The sequence below is a fragment of the Schistocerca serialis genome, chromosome 2, assembly GCF_023864345.2.
Source record: "Schistocerca serialis cubense isolate TAMUIC-IGC-003099 chromosome 2, iqSchSeri2.2, whole genome shotgun sequence".
Taxonomy (NCBI): domain Eukaryota; kingdom Metazoa; phylum Arthropoda; class Insecta; order Orthoptera; family Acrididae; genus Schistocerca; species Schistocerca serialis.
The window spans coordinates 273,644,728-273,664,615 of record NC_064639.1 but is presented as its reverse complement, the minus strand read 5'-3'; the positions used below and the strand labels follow the sequence as shown (position 1 = coordinate 273,664,615).

Here is a 19,888-nt window from a genome sequence, read left to right as displayed (position 1 = left end):
GGCAGCATCCTTTTTCATTCTTTTCTGCTATTCCATATCCTCCTACTATTTTTCCATCACTTCCTCTCTGTACAACCAAATTCCAATCACCCATCATAGTTTAATTTTCCTCTCCCTTAACTATCTGAATAATTTCTTGCCTCTCTTGACACATTCTTGCAATCTCTTTTTCATCAATGGAGCTAATTGGCATATAAACTTGTACGATTGTGGTGTGTGTGTGTGTGTGTGTCTTGGCTGCAATTTATTTATTTGTGTACAAACTACTCATAACATATATAGCAACTGAAAAAAGTCAAGTGCATAATTTAAAATTCAAAATAATTATATTTATATATAAAAAAAATACTAGTCAAATAAATCAGAAGGTCCTCTTGAGTATACTCTGTGGATATATCCATTAATTGGCACTTTAGAAGGTGTTCCACCACACACTCAGTTGTCAGTGTCTGAGTAGCCCCACCTTTTTATAAACTGCTTTGATCACCCTATTCCCATATGAAGTCATCAGTGTAGGTGGATGCCCTGGGTAGAGCTTCCTTGTTGATCAGGGCTTCTGGGTATTCTTCTTTCCATAATGATTTTATGGACATTTCAATTGGTTTTGCTGTATATGTGAAACTTAGTCTAGATCTTTTCATTTTTGGCATGGGTTGATGGTTGTGTAGCCAGTGATGCTGGTCATTTACCTGTTTGTTCCTTTCGTCCAAGCTCAGGTATGATCATCTGATATTTGGTTGTGAAATAAACAATAATGAATTTAAATGGCTCCCTCTAGTAGGTTTCAGGCTGCCAGTTACCTTCTTGCATGTATCATTTAGGATGCATCTATTTTTCTAGTCTGATGAGATCTTTCCCAAACCCGTCATCCATGCTCAGAAACTGAAAATCAGTTGGCAAGTGCTGTGGAATGTTCACATTGGCACCTCACTTTGCAGATTTCTGTCTGTTCAGTGTGCCATTACACACATTTATTACAGCTTTTGTCTTCTTGATATGTTTCCATGGTGTTAAGTTTCTGTCAAGAGAGATGCCTAGTAGGATGGATGGGGACAGTTGTTAAAGCACATACCATCCCAGATTATAGTAAACTCCTTTCCTGTATCCCAGTTGTTAAGGTGAAAAAGACACATTAGCATTTTGCAGAAGATTGGTTTTAAATGATTTCATCTGTAGTAGTTTATAAGCATTGTAAGGTCTTTGCCCAAGACATTTTCAATTTCATTAAAGACTTTTGCTTGGTACACAATAATGTGTGTAAATAAACAATTTGGTCTTGTCACTAACATGTAGGTCATTAGTCTATATGTTAAACAGCAGTGGCGATAGTGCACTACCTTGTGGCAACCTATTCTTATTTCTCCATCTGCTTCTCTTTAGTTGGATTTCGATGAACAATCTTGTATTAAACAGCAGTGTCCCAAGAATTTCTACCAGTCTGTAATTGTGTGTCATCTACTGTACTTTAGGGATGAGAGTTAGGGATGCGGTTAGGTCAATGATCACTATTTCTGTTGGAAACCCCCGCTCAAAACTGTCTTCAATAAATTTAGTCAGGTTCAGAACCTCACCCTATGCATGATTTACCAGGGTAGAAACCTGCCTGTTTTTCAGTTTGACAGCTATCAATATATCCACATATTCTATTCATTATTAATCTTTCTAAAAATTTCAAAAGCAAACATTGCAACAATATTGGTTGATAATTCTTTGGGTTATATTGGTCCTTCCCAGGTGTAAGAACTGCGATGACCTTTGAGTGCATCCATATTCTGGGAATTTTTGCAGTCCTCCAACAGTAATTGGAAAAGCTCAATGGGAACTATTTAGCATCTTTGGACAGACGTTTAATTATTTCATTCCAGGTGTCATCAAGTTCAGCAGCTTTTCCTGTTTACAAATTACTTATGGCCTCTTTTAGTTCTTCCATTGAAAAATCTATATCTGATACATTACTTTTCTTCGGTTAGTTTACTTTCAGGCTAGATCTAGTTGCTTATTTTTTCGGTTAGGTTTGCCATTTAATAAAAGTGGGCTGGCTATTAGGTTAGGTGTTACATTTACATGTGGCGTTCTTGTGGTGGGATCATTTGACTTTTTTTAAAGAGTCGCCATGTTTTCCTACTACTGTGCATCATGTCTGTACCCCCAGCAGTCTTCATTCAGGTCTGACACCTTTGGTCATTTAAAGCTGCTAATAATTCCTCCCCAGACTTCTTTGGCAAAGGGATTCTTGTTGTAGAGAACGCATTACTTTTTGTTTGCAACCTTGTTTTTTTTCTTGCAAAACAAGGTATATACTCTTTCCTGCATTCTTCTGAGACTGTCTTAACAGAGGCGTCCTTAGTAGTTTGCGCAAAGCTGTCAGAGTGCTCTGGCTTTGGTTCAATCAATTTTAGCAATTTGTCAAGTGTATTTCTGCAATCCACCGAATTTACTTTTCTGAAGTTAAATCTTCTATTGAATAGTATTTCTATGTGCTGGACAGCAAGTCTTACTTTCTGTGTAATTGGTGTATGTTGCAATCTTGGAGTAGGATTCACAACTGGTTTGTGACTTAAGGTGCCGAGGTCTTTGTTTACAAAAAACAGACCAGGGTTGTAACCCTTTCTCCATCATCCACTATTAAAGAATAGTGGTTACATGGGGTCATGGATCGAACACATCAGTTATCCTCTGCCTGTTACACAAGTAAGTCACCATCTTCATTAGTATCACTACAGCCCCACTGTGTACTGTGGCAGTTATAGTCTCCTAAAACAACTGTGCTTACCTCTCTTGTGTGGCAGGATAGGAATAGTAACGCTAAAAGATTATTCTATGGGTCTGCATATATACATTATTTTGGTATTATTCAATTACACATCTATGAGTTAAATATTATTGTGATGAATGGCATGACTTTCTGATACTTTCAGACCTTCTCTTATAAAAATGGCACTCCCGTACTTTTCATGTACTATCTGTTTACCAGCTGCATACCTACAATATGGGATTTTCTTTCAGAGGGACCCCTGTGGGCCTCCTGTAGACAAAGGATGTTATAACTGTTAGTTTTGCAGATTTCTACAATTAAATCTTGTTTGGTGACTGAAATTCCTTAAGTGTTGAATGTAATAATTGTCAGGGTGGGCTCTAAAAAAGATGACTTTTGGCTTGGCTAGCTCACCTCTTCGGCATATTGGTCTGATGTAGCCTGTTTAGTAGCAGAATTCATGGAATGACACTAGACTGGTATCAGACTCAATGGGGTTTGTGATTGGGAACACTTCTGGTATGACCAGAACAATGCATTCAGTAGGCTGGTCATGGTAGCTTAGCTACATTAATATGTTATTCATTACTATACCATCTCCTGCATTACTTTCATTTTGAACGCCTGGATGTTTGTAATGTCTAACGACTTTAACTTTCTCAACTGTTTTTCAAAGGGGACCTGTTTTTACCCAAGAAATGTATAAAAATAAATGTTATTCAAGGATAAATGACATTAGTTAAAGAGGCCCAGTCCAACAATGTCATTTCCCTGATCCTGGTAATTCACGATTTCGTTCAGATTGGCTTAGATATATGGAAATCTTGTTGCAAAATCATCTTTTCACTTCTGTTACTATCTTATTATCACCCATTTTTTGGATGTGGCAGCTTTTCTTATTTTCTTTGGAGATAAATTTTGCCTTATGCTTCCACACATATTTCAGAACTTTGTTTGCTATATTCGATATTTAGTCAGTTGATGTTGTATTTATACTCCTGTACTTATGCGACCAGAAGTCTTGGTCATCCTGCCACCAAACTTTACTAATCCCCACTGTATGTAACTTTAACCTATTCATTTCCATTTTTTTAATTGCTTAACCTGCCTACCTGATTAAGAGATATGGTGTTCCACCCTCTGATCTATAGAATGCCACTTATGGTTTTCCTGATCGCAACATCCTGCTGAGTAGTCCCAGCCTGGAGATCTGAATGGGGACTATTTTATCTCAGGAATATTTTACCTGAGGCGATGCCATCACCACTTAACCATGCAGTAGGACTGTGTGTGCCTGGAAAAAGTACTGGCCGTAGTTTCCCCTTGCCGTGATCTGTTAGCAGTACCAGCACTATAGGGCCATATCGGGTGATGTTGCAAGACCAGGTCAGTCCATCATCTAGACTGTTGTCCCTACAATTACTGAAAAGGCTGTTGCCCATCTTCAGGAACAAGATGTTTGTCTGCCCTCTCCACAGATACACCTCCATTGTGGTTGCACCTATGATATAGCTATCTGTGTCATTAAGGCACACAGGCCACTTTACCTCACTAAAGCATGTGGTTCATGGGGCAGAATAAATAGTTTAATCGACTAAAATGTATACCACATATTGCTTTTGTCAGATGTAAGGGAAATATTTGTCAGGTAATGAAAATGAAGTTAATACACAAACATTAAATCACTGATACGTGAACCCTAGCTACCATGTTGTGAGCTAAAAATGATTTGTGCTCAGTTTATCATTTTACAGACAACAGAGTTTTATCCAAGATATAACAAACAGGGCAAATGGCATTACACAAAATGAATATTCACAGTATCTTAAATGAGAACCTAAGACACTTGCTTGAAAAGGAAGAAAAACAAAAGGGAGAAAGGAAGAAATAAACTACAAAATTTAACACCTCATCTCATACATTTAATGTCTTTCTGAACCAAGGACCCTCAACCACTTCTTTCTTTTGCACCTCTTTATCACCTGAAATATTTTTTCTTTTCTATATCCTTCTACTAATCCAGATAGAAGACATACTTTAAAGGCCTACAAACGAGCACACTCTTCAGTGAATTTTTTGTTGATTTGTAGCCTTGATCCTCTTCCAGTGGGGTCTAAACTAAATACCTTACAGTTGTTCTGATTCTGAATCATTTTAAGAGAGACAGATTATCATGCAATAATGACAGGTATTATCAAATGTAATGCTTGGTTAAAATATTGGTTCTGCAAATGTTAATAATTTTGTAACATGTAAACTATGAGAATATAAAATGATTTATCTATGGGAAAATTACTATTTTTTATTAAATTCTGTTTTTACAATAATTCTATACATGATTCACAGTCTACATTGTACAAAAGATATCTTTTCAACAACAAAAACAGCCACAATTGTACATTGCAATATAGATTTCCCAACTCTTCTTTCTAATAGAAGTAATCTTACTTCATTTACAGTTGTGGTCTCTGTTAAAGCATTATACCTATCATGGGGAAATCAATCATTATCAACATAAAAATGGTAAAGTTCTTGACTTCTTCCTATAGTAATGTTCTGAAAGGCACACATGCTGCATGAAAACGATATGTCAGTGTGGACATACTCCATGACCACAGTAATAAATCTTTTGAGCTGAAAATATATAATAGATTTTGAAGTCTTTTCAGTATTTCTACATGGATTTTAATTCTTTACATGCAGACTGGTAAAATGTCACTTTTTTGCAACTATAACTTTTAGTGTAAATTTCATCACTGTCGTGAGCAGTTATCCATGAAATCCCCAAATGTGTTGCTAGCAGCTGTAGCTGCAGTGTGTTAAAGGTTTATCATTTTTTAAGATATTTACTTAAATTTCTCTGAGCACAGATCTAAGTAGAAATAAATTGTGTGCACATAGTACTTGCTAAAAGCCTCATGTGCTTCCCAAATTTCTGTGTGTACTTATTAACAGATCATAAGTGGTACATAATGTATGAAATCATTAACGGAGAAATGGCTAGACTTTAACAAAAAGTGACATTCTGCCTCATTTCTGGAGTTGGTCATTATATTCACTGTGCACCCAGAATGCAGTTATTTTTGTTTAGGACAAATAACTAACAAATACAAATCATATAATGAACAAACGTAATCTTACTTTTCACAGTATTCTTATTATATGTGTGTCAAACTATATATATCTCAAATAATTAACATTTGATGTCCAAAATGTCTGAAAGCACAGAGATATGCTGTTTTTCTTCTCATTGAAATCTGTCATTTTATTCCTGCAGGAATCCTGTATAAATGAATGACTTACATTATTTTTTGAGGAAAAAATAGTGTTCATTTATGGAACTGTTGTGCCACGGGTTCTTATTCATAGTTACTTTTCAACTGACTTTATAAGAAAGAAATCTTTCAATTTAAGCATGACAATCTTACATAATTTAATTATAAAATATGAAATGAATTTTAATGTCATGCCCAATGAAAATAGTCAATATTCTAAACTCCTGAGAATTCTGGTAGTTTGTAAATGTGTAAAAATTATGAATACAGCAACTCAATACACTCCAGAAAAGTCAGCATACAGAATTATTGAGAGAGAGTTGTCTCAATGTGTTTTGGATACACATCAGGTTCTATGTAATACAAAAATGCTTTCCAGATTTCTTTATATGTGCTTATTCTCCTGATGACTCATTCAGAATTCACTTAAAATGTACATTAATACACCATCATGTCTGTTATTATAGTGAAAACATAATTAATATTTATTAAATCTGATAATGAATTTCTAACCATATTAAGTTGTTTGTTGCCACATTTTTCACAGAACTGAAATAAATGCATGTGCTACTCTTTGTCACATGTTCTAGGCCACTTGATTCATCATCACAATTCTGAAGTCACTTGCTGCAGCTGAAAGTGCAGATTAATTACCTGTTAATAACTGAATGTGTCCCTTGTCTTTGCTCTTGCTCAGTCATACTGGGACAGCAGATGAAAATTTAGATTTTTTAAATATACATATTTATATATATCTATCACACCTATTGAGTAGCATGAACATGTTGATGGTATAATGATCCTCTTAAGATCATGCCATTAGAGCAACTTGACTGACTAGTGTAGTAATATCAGTTTGATAAATTATTTTGTCTGCTCAAGAAGTTCGGAAAAAACTACCCATAGCTTTCACTTGCTCATATTATCTACCTGATCTTTCAAGTTGAGAACTACCATATTAAAGAGAACACTTGAAATAAATTTCATCAGTGTTTAGCAACACCGAAGATCCTGAGATAGAATGTTGTCTGTAACTACTTTGTCAGATCTTGACTAACTCAATCCATCTGATTCAACAGTTGACTTTTAATGTCTGACAAAATACATAAGTACACATCTTCACATTTCTTTGGAATGTATCCCTCATCTAAAACTCTGGACAGCTGCACGGGTTAATAAAAAACAGGCACAGATTATGTCACTATTACATTGTGTAATAATGTATACTTCACTATGGTCTAACTTTTCCACTTAAGCTTCAGTCCTGTCTTCAATCCTTTGATAGAACCCTTAGAAATTTCTAAGCTCACTCACAACAGTGTTCAAAATATGTATATTGCCATCAGTCAGGAGAGATGTCCCTCCTTGTGAAGATACCTTTCACATCCTGTGTTCAATTTGTAACACTTTCAATAAAATATATGTGTCAAGCAACCACAATTTCCTCTGGTGATGTCAATATTATCAGTAAACTGTACACAGCACAATTCACATGTTCTACTGGGTTCTAGAACTTTGATTCATGGCGGAACTGTTGATACTATTTGAGCCTCTTGAACCCTGCCCCATCCTGGCCGAGCTTTAGTTCCTCATACAGAGACGGCGCCACTTCTGTCTGTTGTGCAGGTACATGCAGTGTCTCCTGTTTCCAACCTGCTCCACTGGCAGGATTAATACCATTGGAAATGCTGTTTCCATTGGCCATGGATGTGTCTGCTTGGGGCTGTGGGATCTGAAATAGCAAAATTAACTGTGTGCACTTCAAATGGAAACTTTAAGTCAAGCAACATTTGCTATTACTGCTATCATTGCAGCTTCAATAGCTGTACTTTTCACAGTCTGAGGGTGTTTCTCTCCCCTCCCCCCCCCTCCCCCCCCCCCCCCCCGCGATAAAATGATCTAACACTAGGGTATAAGGCAATGTCAGGCGTAAACGAAATTAATAATAATTTTGAGATGAACTCTAACTGCGTATAAATTTTCATTGTTATTTTTACTTGTGATATCTTACTGCAGACATTGGAAAATTTGTTTTATTTATATTCCAGAAGTTAATACTCTAAAAGATAAATACAATAGTTTGTTTGGCATATGAGTTCTAATTTAGCTAACATGTAGAATTCATCTGGACTTCCATGTGATGGCTGCATTGGTCTAGTGAAATTCTTGACTTTTTTTCTTAACTGGTTGAAACAACAGTTCAAGTGGTTGCAAAATATAAGAGTTATGCAGAAAATAAATTACAAGGGCCCACAAGGAAAACAAAAACATCAGTAAGAAAGAAGTATTTGCTTCATTATTTACAGAGATTAGTTGGCTACTTTTCAAAATAGCCACCACTATTATCACTGCATTTATTATCTCTCTCTCTCTCTCTCTCTCTCTCTCTCTCTCTCTCTCTCTCTCTCTCTGTATATTCCTGTACGTGGGAGACATTCTGCTTGAAGATTGTTTGCCAGTGTTGGTGGGTAAATACGATATTGCGGTGCCTATTTTATTCTGAATTATGATGCAGTGTTCCTTTGGAAATGTATGCATGCATGTCCAAAGGAATATTGCATCATAATCTGGAATAATGCAGGCACTGCAATATTGTATCATATCGTATCTCAGTATATGGTCAGAAGATGGTTTAGGGATTACCCTTAATAGCAAGCTATATTTTCATTGAAGTATTATCAGAATCTGCAAGAATATTTAACTTTCTTTTATTATTATAAAAACAAAGATGAGGTGACTTACCGAACAAAAGCGCTGGCAGGTCGATAGACACACAAACAAACACAAACATACACACTAAATTCAAGCTTTCGCAACAAACTGTTGCCTCATCAGGAAAGAGGGAAGGAGAGGGGAAGACGAAAGGAAGTGGGTTTTAAGGGAGAGGGTAAGGAGTCATTCCAATCCCGGGAGCGGAAAGACTTACCTTAGGGGGGAAAAAGGACAGGTATCACTCGCACACACGCACATATCCATCCACACATACAGACACAAGCAGACATATTTAAAGACAAAGAGTTTGGGCAGAGATGTCAGTCGAGGCAGAAGTGTAGAGGCAAAGAAGTTGTTGAAAGACAGGTGAGGTATGAGTGGCGGCAACTTGAAATTAGCGGAGATTGAGGCCTGGCGGATGACGAGAAGAGAGGATATACTGAAGGGCAAGTTCCCATCTCCGGAATTCGGATAGGTTGGTGTTGGTGGGAAGTATCCAGATAACACGGACGGTTTAACACTGTGCCAAGATGTGCTGGCTGTGCACCAAGGCATGTTTAGCCACAGGGTGATCCTCATTACCAACAAACACTGTCTGCCTGTGTCCATTCATGCGAATGGACAGTTTGTTGCTGGTCATTCCCACATAGAATGCATCACAGTGTAGGCAGGTCAGTTGGTAAATCACGTGGGTGCTTTCACACGTGGCTCTGCCTTTGATCGTGTACACCTTCCGGGTTACAGGACTGGAGTAGGTGGTGGTGGGAGGGTGCATGGGACAGGTTTTGCATTGGGGGCGGTTACAAGGATAGGAGCCAGAGGGTAGGGAAGGTGGTTTGGGGATTTCATAGGGATGAACTAACAGGTTACGAAGGTTAGGTGGACGGCGGAAAGACACTCTTGGCGGAGTGGGGAGGATTTCATGAAGGATGGATCTCATTTCAGGGCAGGATTTGAGGAAGTCGTATCCCTGCTGGAGAGCAACATTCAGAGTCTGGTCCAGTCCCGGAAAGTATCCTGTCACAAGTGGGGCACTTTTGTGGTTCTTCTGTGGGGGATTCTGGGTTTGAGGGGACGAGGAAGTGGCTCTGGTTATTTGCTTCTGTACCAGGTCGGGAGGGTAGTTGCGGGATGCGAAAGCTGTTTTCAGGTTGTTTCCCACGTGGAATGTTTCCTTCCATTATATTGATATCATTAACATTCTTTTATAATCTATTCATTCATTTGTTTTTCAAAGACTCTTAGTGAACGAGACCATTAATGGATGTGAGCCAAGGCATATATTAAAAAAAGTGACATGTGCATTAGAAATGGCAGTGATTAACTGTTGTCAAACTGCTTTCTTTCTTTCTTTCTTTCATTGTGTTCTGCATCAAAAAGGAGTACCTTCAAGGATGTGGAATAAGTCAAGGCATACAATAACATAAGATAGAGACACCATGGAAACTTATAATGTATTATCAATAAAATACCACTATACTGCTTAATGCTATTCATGCTTATGCCAAGTAAATTAGCAAGAAAGCTGCTACTTTCAAAAAGGCTGCTGCCTCTTTGGTTTTACTGTATAGCTTCTATTTTTCTGCTGTTAGTGGCTTAATATTTACTGATTACAATGATATTTTTCAATGACAACATTTTAACATCTACAAATATTGAGTCCTATTTATAGTACTTGTCAGACAACTATCTGAGAAACACTATTACTTGGAATGTAACTAATGAAATTTTTAAATGCCTGAATCTAGATATTCTGATAATTTGTAGAAAGAATGCTTAATGAGGTATGTTTTTAATTTTATTTTGAACTAGTAAGGATTAACAATTTGTTGCTTTTTGTTAGATGGGAGCTTGTTGAATATTGTACCAACAGAGTATATAACTCCATTCTGAACCCTGGACAACAAGACAAAGTCTACATGAAATTTTTTTTGCACAGCCGTACCCCAAATTTGTTTATAGGTAATCCCTTTGAAGGAGAAATCACTGTTGATGCCACCTCCCTGTACACTAACATTCCTATCGGCCATGGCCTTACCGCTGTTCAACACTACCTTTTCCAATGCCTGACAGATTCCAAACTGACAACCTCCAGCCTAGTTTCCATGAACAACTATATCCTCATCTACAATTACTTCTCCTGTGAAGGCATTATCTACAAACAAATCCACGTTATGGCTATGGGCACCCACATGACGCCATACTATGCCAACCTATTCATGGGCCATCTAGAGGATTCCTTCCTAAAAACCCAGAATCCTAAACCCTTCACCTGGTTCACATTCATTGGTGACATCTTTGCTGTCTGGATTGAAGTTGAGGGCCATCTAGAGGATTCCTTCCTAAAAACCGAGAATCATAAACCCATCACCTGGTTCACATTCATTGGTGACATCTTTGCTGTCGGGATCGAAGGTGAGGACACCCTATCCACATTCCTCCAGAACCTCAACAACTTCTCCCCAATTTGCTTCACCTGGTCCTACTCAACCCAACAAGCCATCTTCCTAGATGTTGGCCTCCACCTCAAAGATGGCTACATCACTACGTCCGTCCTTATCAAACCTACTAACCATCAGCAATACCTCCACTTTGACAGCTGCCAGTCATTTCATACCAAGAAGTCCCTTCCGTACAGCCTAGCCATCCGTGGTCATTGCATCTGCAGTGATGAGCAGTCCCTGAATTACACTGAATTGCATTCTCCGCCTGGGTTTCGATTGCCTCTCATCGTGCCCTGAAATGAGAAATGTCCTGCCCACTATCCCGTCCCCCCTCCCACAATGATATTCGCCATCCACCAAATCTACACAATATATTCATCCATGCTTACACAAGCCCTGCTCCTAATCCCTTACCTCATGGCTCATACCTCTGTAATAGATCTAGATGCAAGACCTATCCCATATGTCTTCCCACCACCACCTACTCCAGTCTGGTCATTACCATCACCTATCCCATCAAAGGCAGGGCTACCTGTGAAACCAGTCACATGATCTACAAGCTAAGCTGCAACCACTGTGCTGCATTCTATGTAGGCATGACAACTAACAAGCTGTCTGTCCACATGAATGGCCACTGACAAACTGTGGCCGAGAAACAAGTGGACCACCCTGTTCCTGAACACGCTGCCAAACATGATATCCTTCATTTCAATGACTGCTTCACTGCCTATGGCATACGGATCCTTCTCACTATTACCAGCTTTTCTGAATTGTGCAAGTGAACTTTCCCTGTGCAATACATCCTACATTCCCATAACCCTCCTGGCCTCAACCTTCTTTAGTCACTGTCCTCACCCATCCAGTGCCTTCCCTGTTCCCATTCCAGCACTATACAGCTGTCATTCTACCACCACACCCAGTCTTTTTATTTATTTCTTGTTTTGATAATTCCACCCCCGCACACCCCCTCCCCACCTTTCCCCAGCCCTCCATCCAACCTGCAAGACTTCACTGTCTGCCACCCCCACCATACTATCCCTCTCCCTCCCCACCCCAGCCTCCTCCTTATCTGCCCCTCCCCTTCCCTAGTCACCACTCCCATCATGCACTGGCACTGCTGCTTGAAGTGGGGTTTCAGTTACCTGAGACTGCAGTCGTGTGTGTGTGTGTGTGTGTGTGTGTGTGTGTGTGTGTGTGTGTGTGTGTGTGTGTGTGTGTGTGTGTGTGTGTGTGACTATTGTTGATGAAGGCCTTAATGGCCAAAACCTTTAATTGTGAGAGTCTTTTTGTTGTGCCTATCTGCGACACAGCATCTCTGCTATATGCTGAGTGCTAACTTCCCTTCTCATAATGTTGTTACATTTCATCCTGTTTTTTCCATTGTTTAATATCTGAATAGTTTTCTTTAATTTGGCATGTCCTGTAATGATGGTATTATTCTTTGCTAGAACTCTTGCCTTCTCTTCAATACTTGCCTTCTTGCATTCAAGAATTTCTCATCCTTGGTTACATTGTACCAGCAATATCATTTGCTGTTTTGTAAGTACCTTTGTCAAATAATTATACTTTTTGTCTCTATCAACACAGTCTTCATGTTTTAAGGTTGTGCACTTGTTTCTTAATTTAAATTTGTTGCACTTTGAAGTTTCAAAAATAGTTCTTATATTCTATTATGTCTTCCTTACTGATGATTTTATTTCTTTATAGCTATGTAGGCTACCTATTTTTACTCATTGTATTATGATCCTTCAATCAGCTGCATTTCAAAAGTGATTTATAACTGTCATCTCATATAAAATATGTTTACTGTACTAATGTTAAGTGCTTGTAGACTTGTTTTTGTTGTTTTGGTCCTAAAATTGTGTTCATGCTTTGCATTATGTTTTTAGGAAAATGAAATATTGGTAATGACAAAAGACATTAGCAAATAAATGTACTGCAAACAAGCTGTCAAAAAACAAAGCTTTTTTTGAAGAGGTTCCTGCAGAATGTACTAGAACTAACATGAGCTATAATTCATATAAAATGATTCTGTGTTCTGAAAATGCTATCCCTTTTAATTTGGGTCTCTCCCAAAAATAATATTGTAACTCACAGTATGTGGAAATGTGAAGAATAAAGAACAATATTTTTTTTCATTTTTAAATCATCTGTAGCAGTAACCATATATATTAAAAATTTACATGAACATTGGTGCCTCTTTAATTCTAAGATATGAGTTTTCTATTTAAGATTGTGATCTATCTCTAGGCTTAAAGAGTTAGAGTAGTTAGGCCTCCTTCACGTGTTTCATGTTTGAATAGATTATTTTTATAGCTTATTGATTTGTATAAGAAATACTGAGTTGTATGTATGGAGGCTTTTCAGAAATTCATGATAATCCACAACTATCAGTATGTTATAGGATATGTCCATTAGCTGAATAATTTCTATTGGAGAAATAAAGTTGCAGAACATTCTTAACTGGAAATAGGAGAATGAATCTTAGCATCATATCAGTATTAAGATTACATTGGGAACTTAAAACATAATATAGTCCCAAGAACATTATGACTTGACGTGTCATTGATTGGACAAGGATTACATATTGTGTGACCCTGAAATACTAATGTCAAATGAACAATGGAAACTCCAGTTACAAATATCAACAATGTAGGAAAAGGTAGAGTGCTACTTACCATAAAGAAGACATGTCAAGTTGCAGACAGATATGATTAAAAGACACTCACATATAGCTTTCATCATTTCATCAGTGGAGAGAGAGAGAGAGAGAGAGAGAGAGAGAGAGAGAGAGAGAGAGAAGCAAGCACACCCCATGCACACATGACCACCAACTCCAGCATCTCGGGCTGGAATGCAACACCATGTGGAAAGCAAGCAGCAATCTGGAGGAGCACCTGGAGGAGCATTCCAGGCACAACCTCCATAAATTATTCAACCTGCTGACATCCTACTGCTGCCTAGTGGCACCACTATCCAACCCCTATATTACCCACAGTGTTCCTCGTTGTCCACCCCTCATGGCAGCTAAACCCTGACTAGATGACCTTTTCAAATTTCCACATCCCCCAGAATTCCCTATCAGCCCTCTACCAAATCCAATGCCAAAACATTCCTGTAACACTGTTTCTTATCTTTCCATCAAAACTCTCAGCTCCACAGAAGTTTCAGTTTTACCCAAAGGTCTCACTTTTAGCCCTACACTCAAATTTAACCATGATGGACTTGGCAAAGACCTACTCTTCTTCTCCCAATCCCTGCAATGGAAACACTTCTTTGCTATCAGTCCCCCAACCAAAACCACCCTAATTCCAACACTGAACCCTGCCTCTTCCAGTTCTTACCACCATCCAACCATGATCCTCCACCAACCTCTCCCACCTAACCACCTACTGGTCACTTTCCATAAATTCCTTACCCCCAGCTTAGCCTCGCCATCCTTCCCCAGGTCCCTACCTCAGAGCAATAATCTTTCAGCAAAAGAAAGAATGGCCATATACAACCTCAAAACAAATCCTGACCTAATCATCCTACATGCAGACAAAGGTTCCACCACTGTTGTTATGAATTGCAGTGACTATCTGGCAGAAGACCTCTACCAGTTGTCACAGTCCTCCACCTATAACCCTTGCCAGAGTGATACCATCCCATAAGTCAACTCCAATCCCTGCTTAAAGGCTTATGCCTTTCCCAGAACATCTCCCCTAAATCCATTTTCCTCCTCATCCCTATGACACCCCCGCACACCTACCTTCTACATGCTCCCCAAAATTCACGAACCCAACAGTGCTGGACGTCTCATCATGGCTGGTTATTGTGCACCTCCTGAAAGAACCTTGGCACTCATTGACCAACACCTCCAACTAGTTGCCTGTAATCTAGCCTCCCACATCAAAGACACCAACCACTTCCTTCACTGACTCTCCACCATCCCCACCCCTTTACCTCCTGGTTTCCTCCTCGTCACTGTTGACACCACTTCCCCAAACACTAACATCATTCATGCCCTTAGTTTTGAGCACTACCTTTTCCAACTCTTCAGACTCCAAACTCACTACCTCATTCCTCATACACCTTACTAACTTAATCGTAACTCACAACTACTTCTCATTTGAAGGAGAGGTTTGTAAACATATCTGCAGCATAGCCTTGGACACCCACATGGCGCCCTCCTATGCCAACATTTTTATGGGCTATGTAGAGGAGAACTTCCTAGCCCCCCGAAACACCAAACCCCTAGTGTGGTTCAGGTTCATTGATGATAGCTTCATAATGTGAATCCAGAGCCAAGACATCCTATCTTTGTTCCTTCAGAACCTCAACATTTTCTCTCCCATCTGCTTCATGTGGTCCTCCTCAACCCAGTGTGCCACCTTCTTAGATATTAACCTGCTCCTGTCTGATGGCTCCATCTGCACCTCTGTCTACATTAAACCCACCAACCACCAACAGTACCTGCACTTTGACAGCTGTCATCCCTCCCACATCAAAAAATCTCTCCCATATAGCTTGGCTACCCGGGGATGGCGTATCTCTAGTGACAAAAACTCCCTTGCTCAGTATGCTGAGGGTCTCACCAAGGCCTTCACTGACAGGCACTACCCCCAGTCCTAGTCACAAACAGATCTCCCACACCACTTCCCCCACAACCTCAATCCTCCCACCACACCCGAAACTTCCCAACACCCCCAAAAATCAGCCACAAAGGAGTGTCCCCTTCGTCACCCAATACCATCCCGAATTGGAACAACTGAACCACATCCTTTGCTGGGACTTTAATTACCTATCATCATGCCCTGATGCCCTGAAATGAGGGACAGCCTACCTGAGATACTTCCCACTCCTCCTGAAGTGGTGTTCTGTTGCCCAACCAAACTCCACAACATCCTAGTCTATCTCTACACCACTCCCAGTCCCAACCCCTTGCCAAAAGGATCATATCCCCAATCCCCCAACCCAACACTTCCTTTTCCAGTCCTACCACATATTTATCCTGACCAATCAGGGGCTGGGCCACCTTTGAAAGCAGCCATGTCATTTACCAACTCTGCTGCAATTGTTGCACAACTTTTCATATTGGTAAAACTACCAACCAGTCGTGCTCCAAGATGAATGGCCACCGCCAAACTGTGGCCAACAGCAAAATAGACCACCCTGTGGCAGCTGAAAGTATACTCTAGATTTCAATGGCTGCTTCCCTACCTGAAGCATTTGGATTCTTCCCTCCACCACCAGCTTTTCTGAATTGCGGTAATGGCAATTATCCTTAGAACACGTACTCCCTGCTGTAATTATGCCAGCCTCAACCTACTGCAACATACTGTCCCCAAGCCCTTCACTCAACAATTTCCACCCCCTATATCCTATCATTTCCCCCCCATTCTCATCTCCCATCCTGTTTATTTGAAGCCCTTTGCCAATGCACCGACCTGCCTTTCTCGGCTCCTCTCCTTTTTTCCCCATCTCTCTGGCTCACAGCCTCTTGATGCCGTGCCTATTGGCAGTCTAATCTCTACACACTCCACCAGATAGCGTTTGTCTCTCTTCCCACCTGTACACTATAATCCCTTTCCCTTCCCCTTCCCTGTCCCTACCCCCTCCAGACTGCTGCTCATGTCCTATGTGATGTTTCATTCCGCCTGAGATGCTGGAGTTGGTGGTCATGTGTGCATAAGGTGAGCTCGCTTGTGTGTGTGTGTGTGTGTGTGTTGCATTAGGCATTGATTCCAAAGGAGATGGAAACTGTCGTAACATACAGGAACTGTATTATACCAACCAGTGCTCTTGCAGTTGTTTATACCATAAAGCCTATAATTAATAATCAAATGCTATTCCTGCACATTTCAGATAAAAGGTATTCTCAGCATTTCTCAACCAAGTCCTCAGATAATAATCTACCCAGGAGGCAGCTTTATGGGTCCAGCTGGACCAAATGTAAAATCTCTTTTACATGAACAAAAGGAAACTGGACTGCTTTGTGCAGCGTTATATAAAATGAGATAATTCAATGAATTATTATAACCTCTGTCAATGGTAACAAACCTGTATGTGATCCATGTTTACTTCACGAAGATAGCTTGGATTTTCAAAGGCAACTCCTCCAGTTGATTTATTTCCAAGCATTCTTCTAGTTCGTATGAACCAGACAGCTCCAGCAACAATTCCAGCTGCAATGATTAAGGCAAGCACCACTCCAACAGCAATTCCAACATGGGAGCCATCGCCACCTGGGTACCATAGAAAATATGACGAATCAGTCAGTGAACAAAATTTTCTATTGGAATTTGTAGACACTCGTACATGAAATGGTGAAAACATTGGAAGAGTTTTCATTTGAAGGTATGTTATACATGTTGTTGATAACAAAATTATAGTAATCTTGTACTTGAAAATGTGACAAAAAATTTACTGTACCAAAAGGCAATAAGAAAAATTAATAAACCTATACCTACAGGAGTTTAGAGCAAATAAACCATACATGCTACAGTATCTGATATCATAATAAATGTACTCATCATCAAGGAATGAAGAAAAGGAAACATATGTAAACATATATTATGAAATAAATAAATTAATGCCACAAGAAATTCACAACAAACGTTTATCACTGAAAATTAATCAGTTTCACCTGCATGGCCTTGTATCTATCTAAAGTTTTTAATCCTTTTCCTCCTTATTTATTGAAACAGGAAAAATGTTTTTTCTGAACTCTGAAGCTTCAGTATTCATTATTTTATACACTTTTGTGGGTGTCATTATAGTTCTCATACAACATCAGTGTGTTATTGAGAGTTATATTTTAAGTGCAATAGTGTTTACAATAACTTTTGTGCAGCTAAGTTCAGTGGAAGTTTTTGAGTGAGCATTGATATATTCTTGTTGTTTTGTGCATAAGTGCTCAATCTATGATGTTTGGTACTGATATTATGGTGTCTTCATGTTATAGCACTGGTATTTATATCTTAGTGATACATTATCACCTATAAACTACTTTACGATGGATTATGAAGCTTGAATGTTTCATGACATACCTCAGAATAATTAATAATTAGTGGAATCATGTGTCAAACAGTCAGAATCAAAGTAAAAATTCTGTGCTCCTACTTCACACAGAGGAGGCATGGCAGCCATTTTGCTACATCCATCATAAGATGCTGATCTTATACCAGGTGTACAAGCCTTACTTTTTCATACTTACAGGTTTGAAGAAATAGCTCGATGAAAGATTTCTACCAACTACAAAGTTGAGGAAGTGATAGTTGGTTAAGGCGACACACAACACTTTTATGACATTAAAATAAAAGGGTCCCTATCTAGGCTCATAAGGAGTATAGAATTGTGATTACCAGTACATGAAAAAATATTTGAAGGTCTTTTCTAAAAATTTATCAAATTATTATACTCTGTGGTAAAAAAATTCAATGCAGTCATGTTAGCATAATTAAGAAGCCTCCATGGTATGGTGATCGGCATCACAGGTTACTGGTGTGTATGTCCTAGGTTCAACTCCCAAACTGCAACTTAACAAGGTTTAAGACGAGATTCATTCATCCTTGAGAGACCAAATGAGAAGCTGCTCTCCATAAACAAGTGGCAACACTTTGCATGCAGGCCACTGATAAATGTTTTATTTAGTGCAGCTAAGGAAAAGGCAGCTGTTTTCATAGCAGTGTCTTTTTCTCCAGTTTAGCTGGCATAATCACCAACAGTACTAAGTGATAGTACTAGTGGTAAGTTATTGTCAGTGCAGCCCACAGATGAAATTTCTATGACTTCCGTTTCTTTTATATTGAGACTGAAGTGATATCGTACAGAAAGTTTGCAACTCTGACTCTGGCAAAATTAAGAAACTAAGGCAAAATGGCTGTAGTGATGTTATTAAACATAGCAACTTCATTCGACATGATCCTGAAAATGTATATTACATATAAAAAATCCAGACTGTGATGATGTTCTAAGGAGCAGTGACAGATTGAGAGCGTGCAGAGGTTAGAGTTTAAAAGTTCATTGATAACTAGATCACAGACAAAAAGCTATGGCAGCTAGAGTAAGATAGAGAATTGATCATATGAGGCAATGGTATTTTACTTCAGAATTGTTGAAACTGTTCATATGATTGAATCATGGGTGGAATTTTCCTAATAATAGAAATGGGTGCTGAGCTATTTACAAAACAGATCTTTTGAAAACAGTCTGTTTCTTTGGTAATGATTGCTGGCTAACGGCAGTAAGCAGGAAATGAGAGTTGAACGAGCTGAAGGTGAGCTTGAAAAACCACAAGTCTCTGGTGTAGTATTAAGTGTAATGCATGTAGACAGGAACATCTGTATGTGAATGTGTAGTGTAAGAGTTCTCCCCATTTGTATGAAAATTGATGAAGAACATATCCTGAAGGAGAAGAGGACAAAGAGAAAATAAAATTAACTTAAAAGTTGCAGTGCTTAAATGGACACAGATGACGTGGGCACATTGGCTGCTTCTGATGCTAGCAATTATCAACAATGTGCTGTTTATTTGTAAACAAATCATTCCATGATAAACACCAAAAGTCCCCCTGAAAAGGTAGTCATATAGTATAGTAGTGAAAATGAGATTATTTGATGATGGCAAAAGTGACACATTGCTAAACGTGGGCATTGGCAATTTGGTGATAGACTGGAAGTATAGAGATCATAGAGATGGTATCTCGAACAGTAAAAAAT

At 38.9% G+C, this 19,888-nt stretch overlaps 1 protein-coding gene across 6 annotated transcripts in view; it reads right to left on the bottom strand.

The window, feature by feature from the left end:
• Nucleotides 1-5,053: 5,053 nt before the first annotated feature.
• LOC126457029 (Ig-like and fibronectin type-III domain-containing protein 1) overlaps nt 5,054-19,888 on the bottom strand; it is a 1,179,953-nt gene continuing 1,165,118 nt past the window's right edge. For all 6 annotated transcript variants that reach the window (XM_050093007.1, XM_050093006.1, XM_050093012.1 and 3 more), the window contains 2 exons: nt 17,229-17,413; nt 5,054-7,762 (listed from right to left, as the gene is read on the bottom strand). In XM_050093007.1, the coding sequence (XP_049948964.1) occupies nt 7,571-7,762; nt 17,229-17,413 (377 nt within the window). In that variant the 3' untranslated portion in view covers nt 5,054-7,570. The remainder of the gene's footprint in view (nt 7,763-17,228; nt 17,414-19,888) is intronic.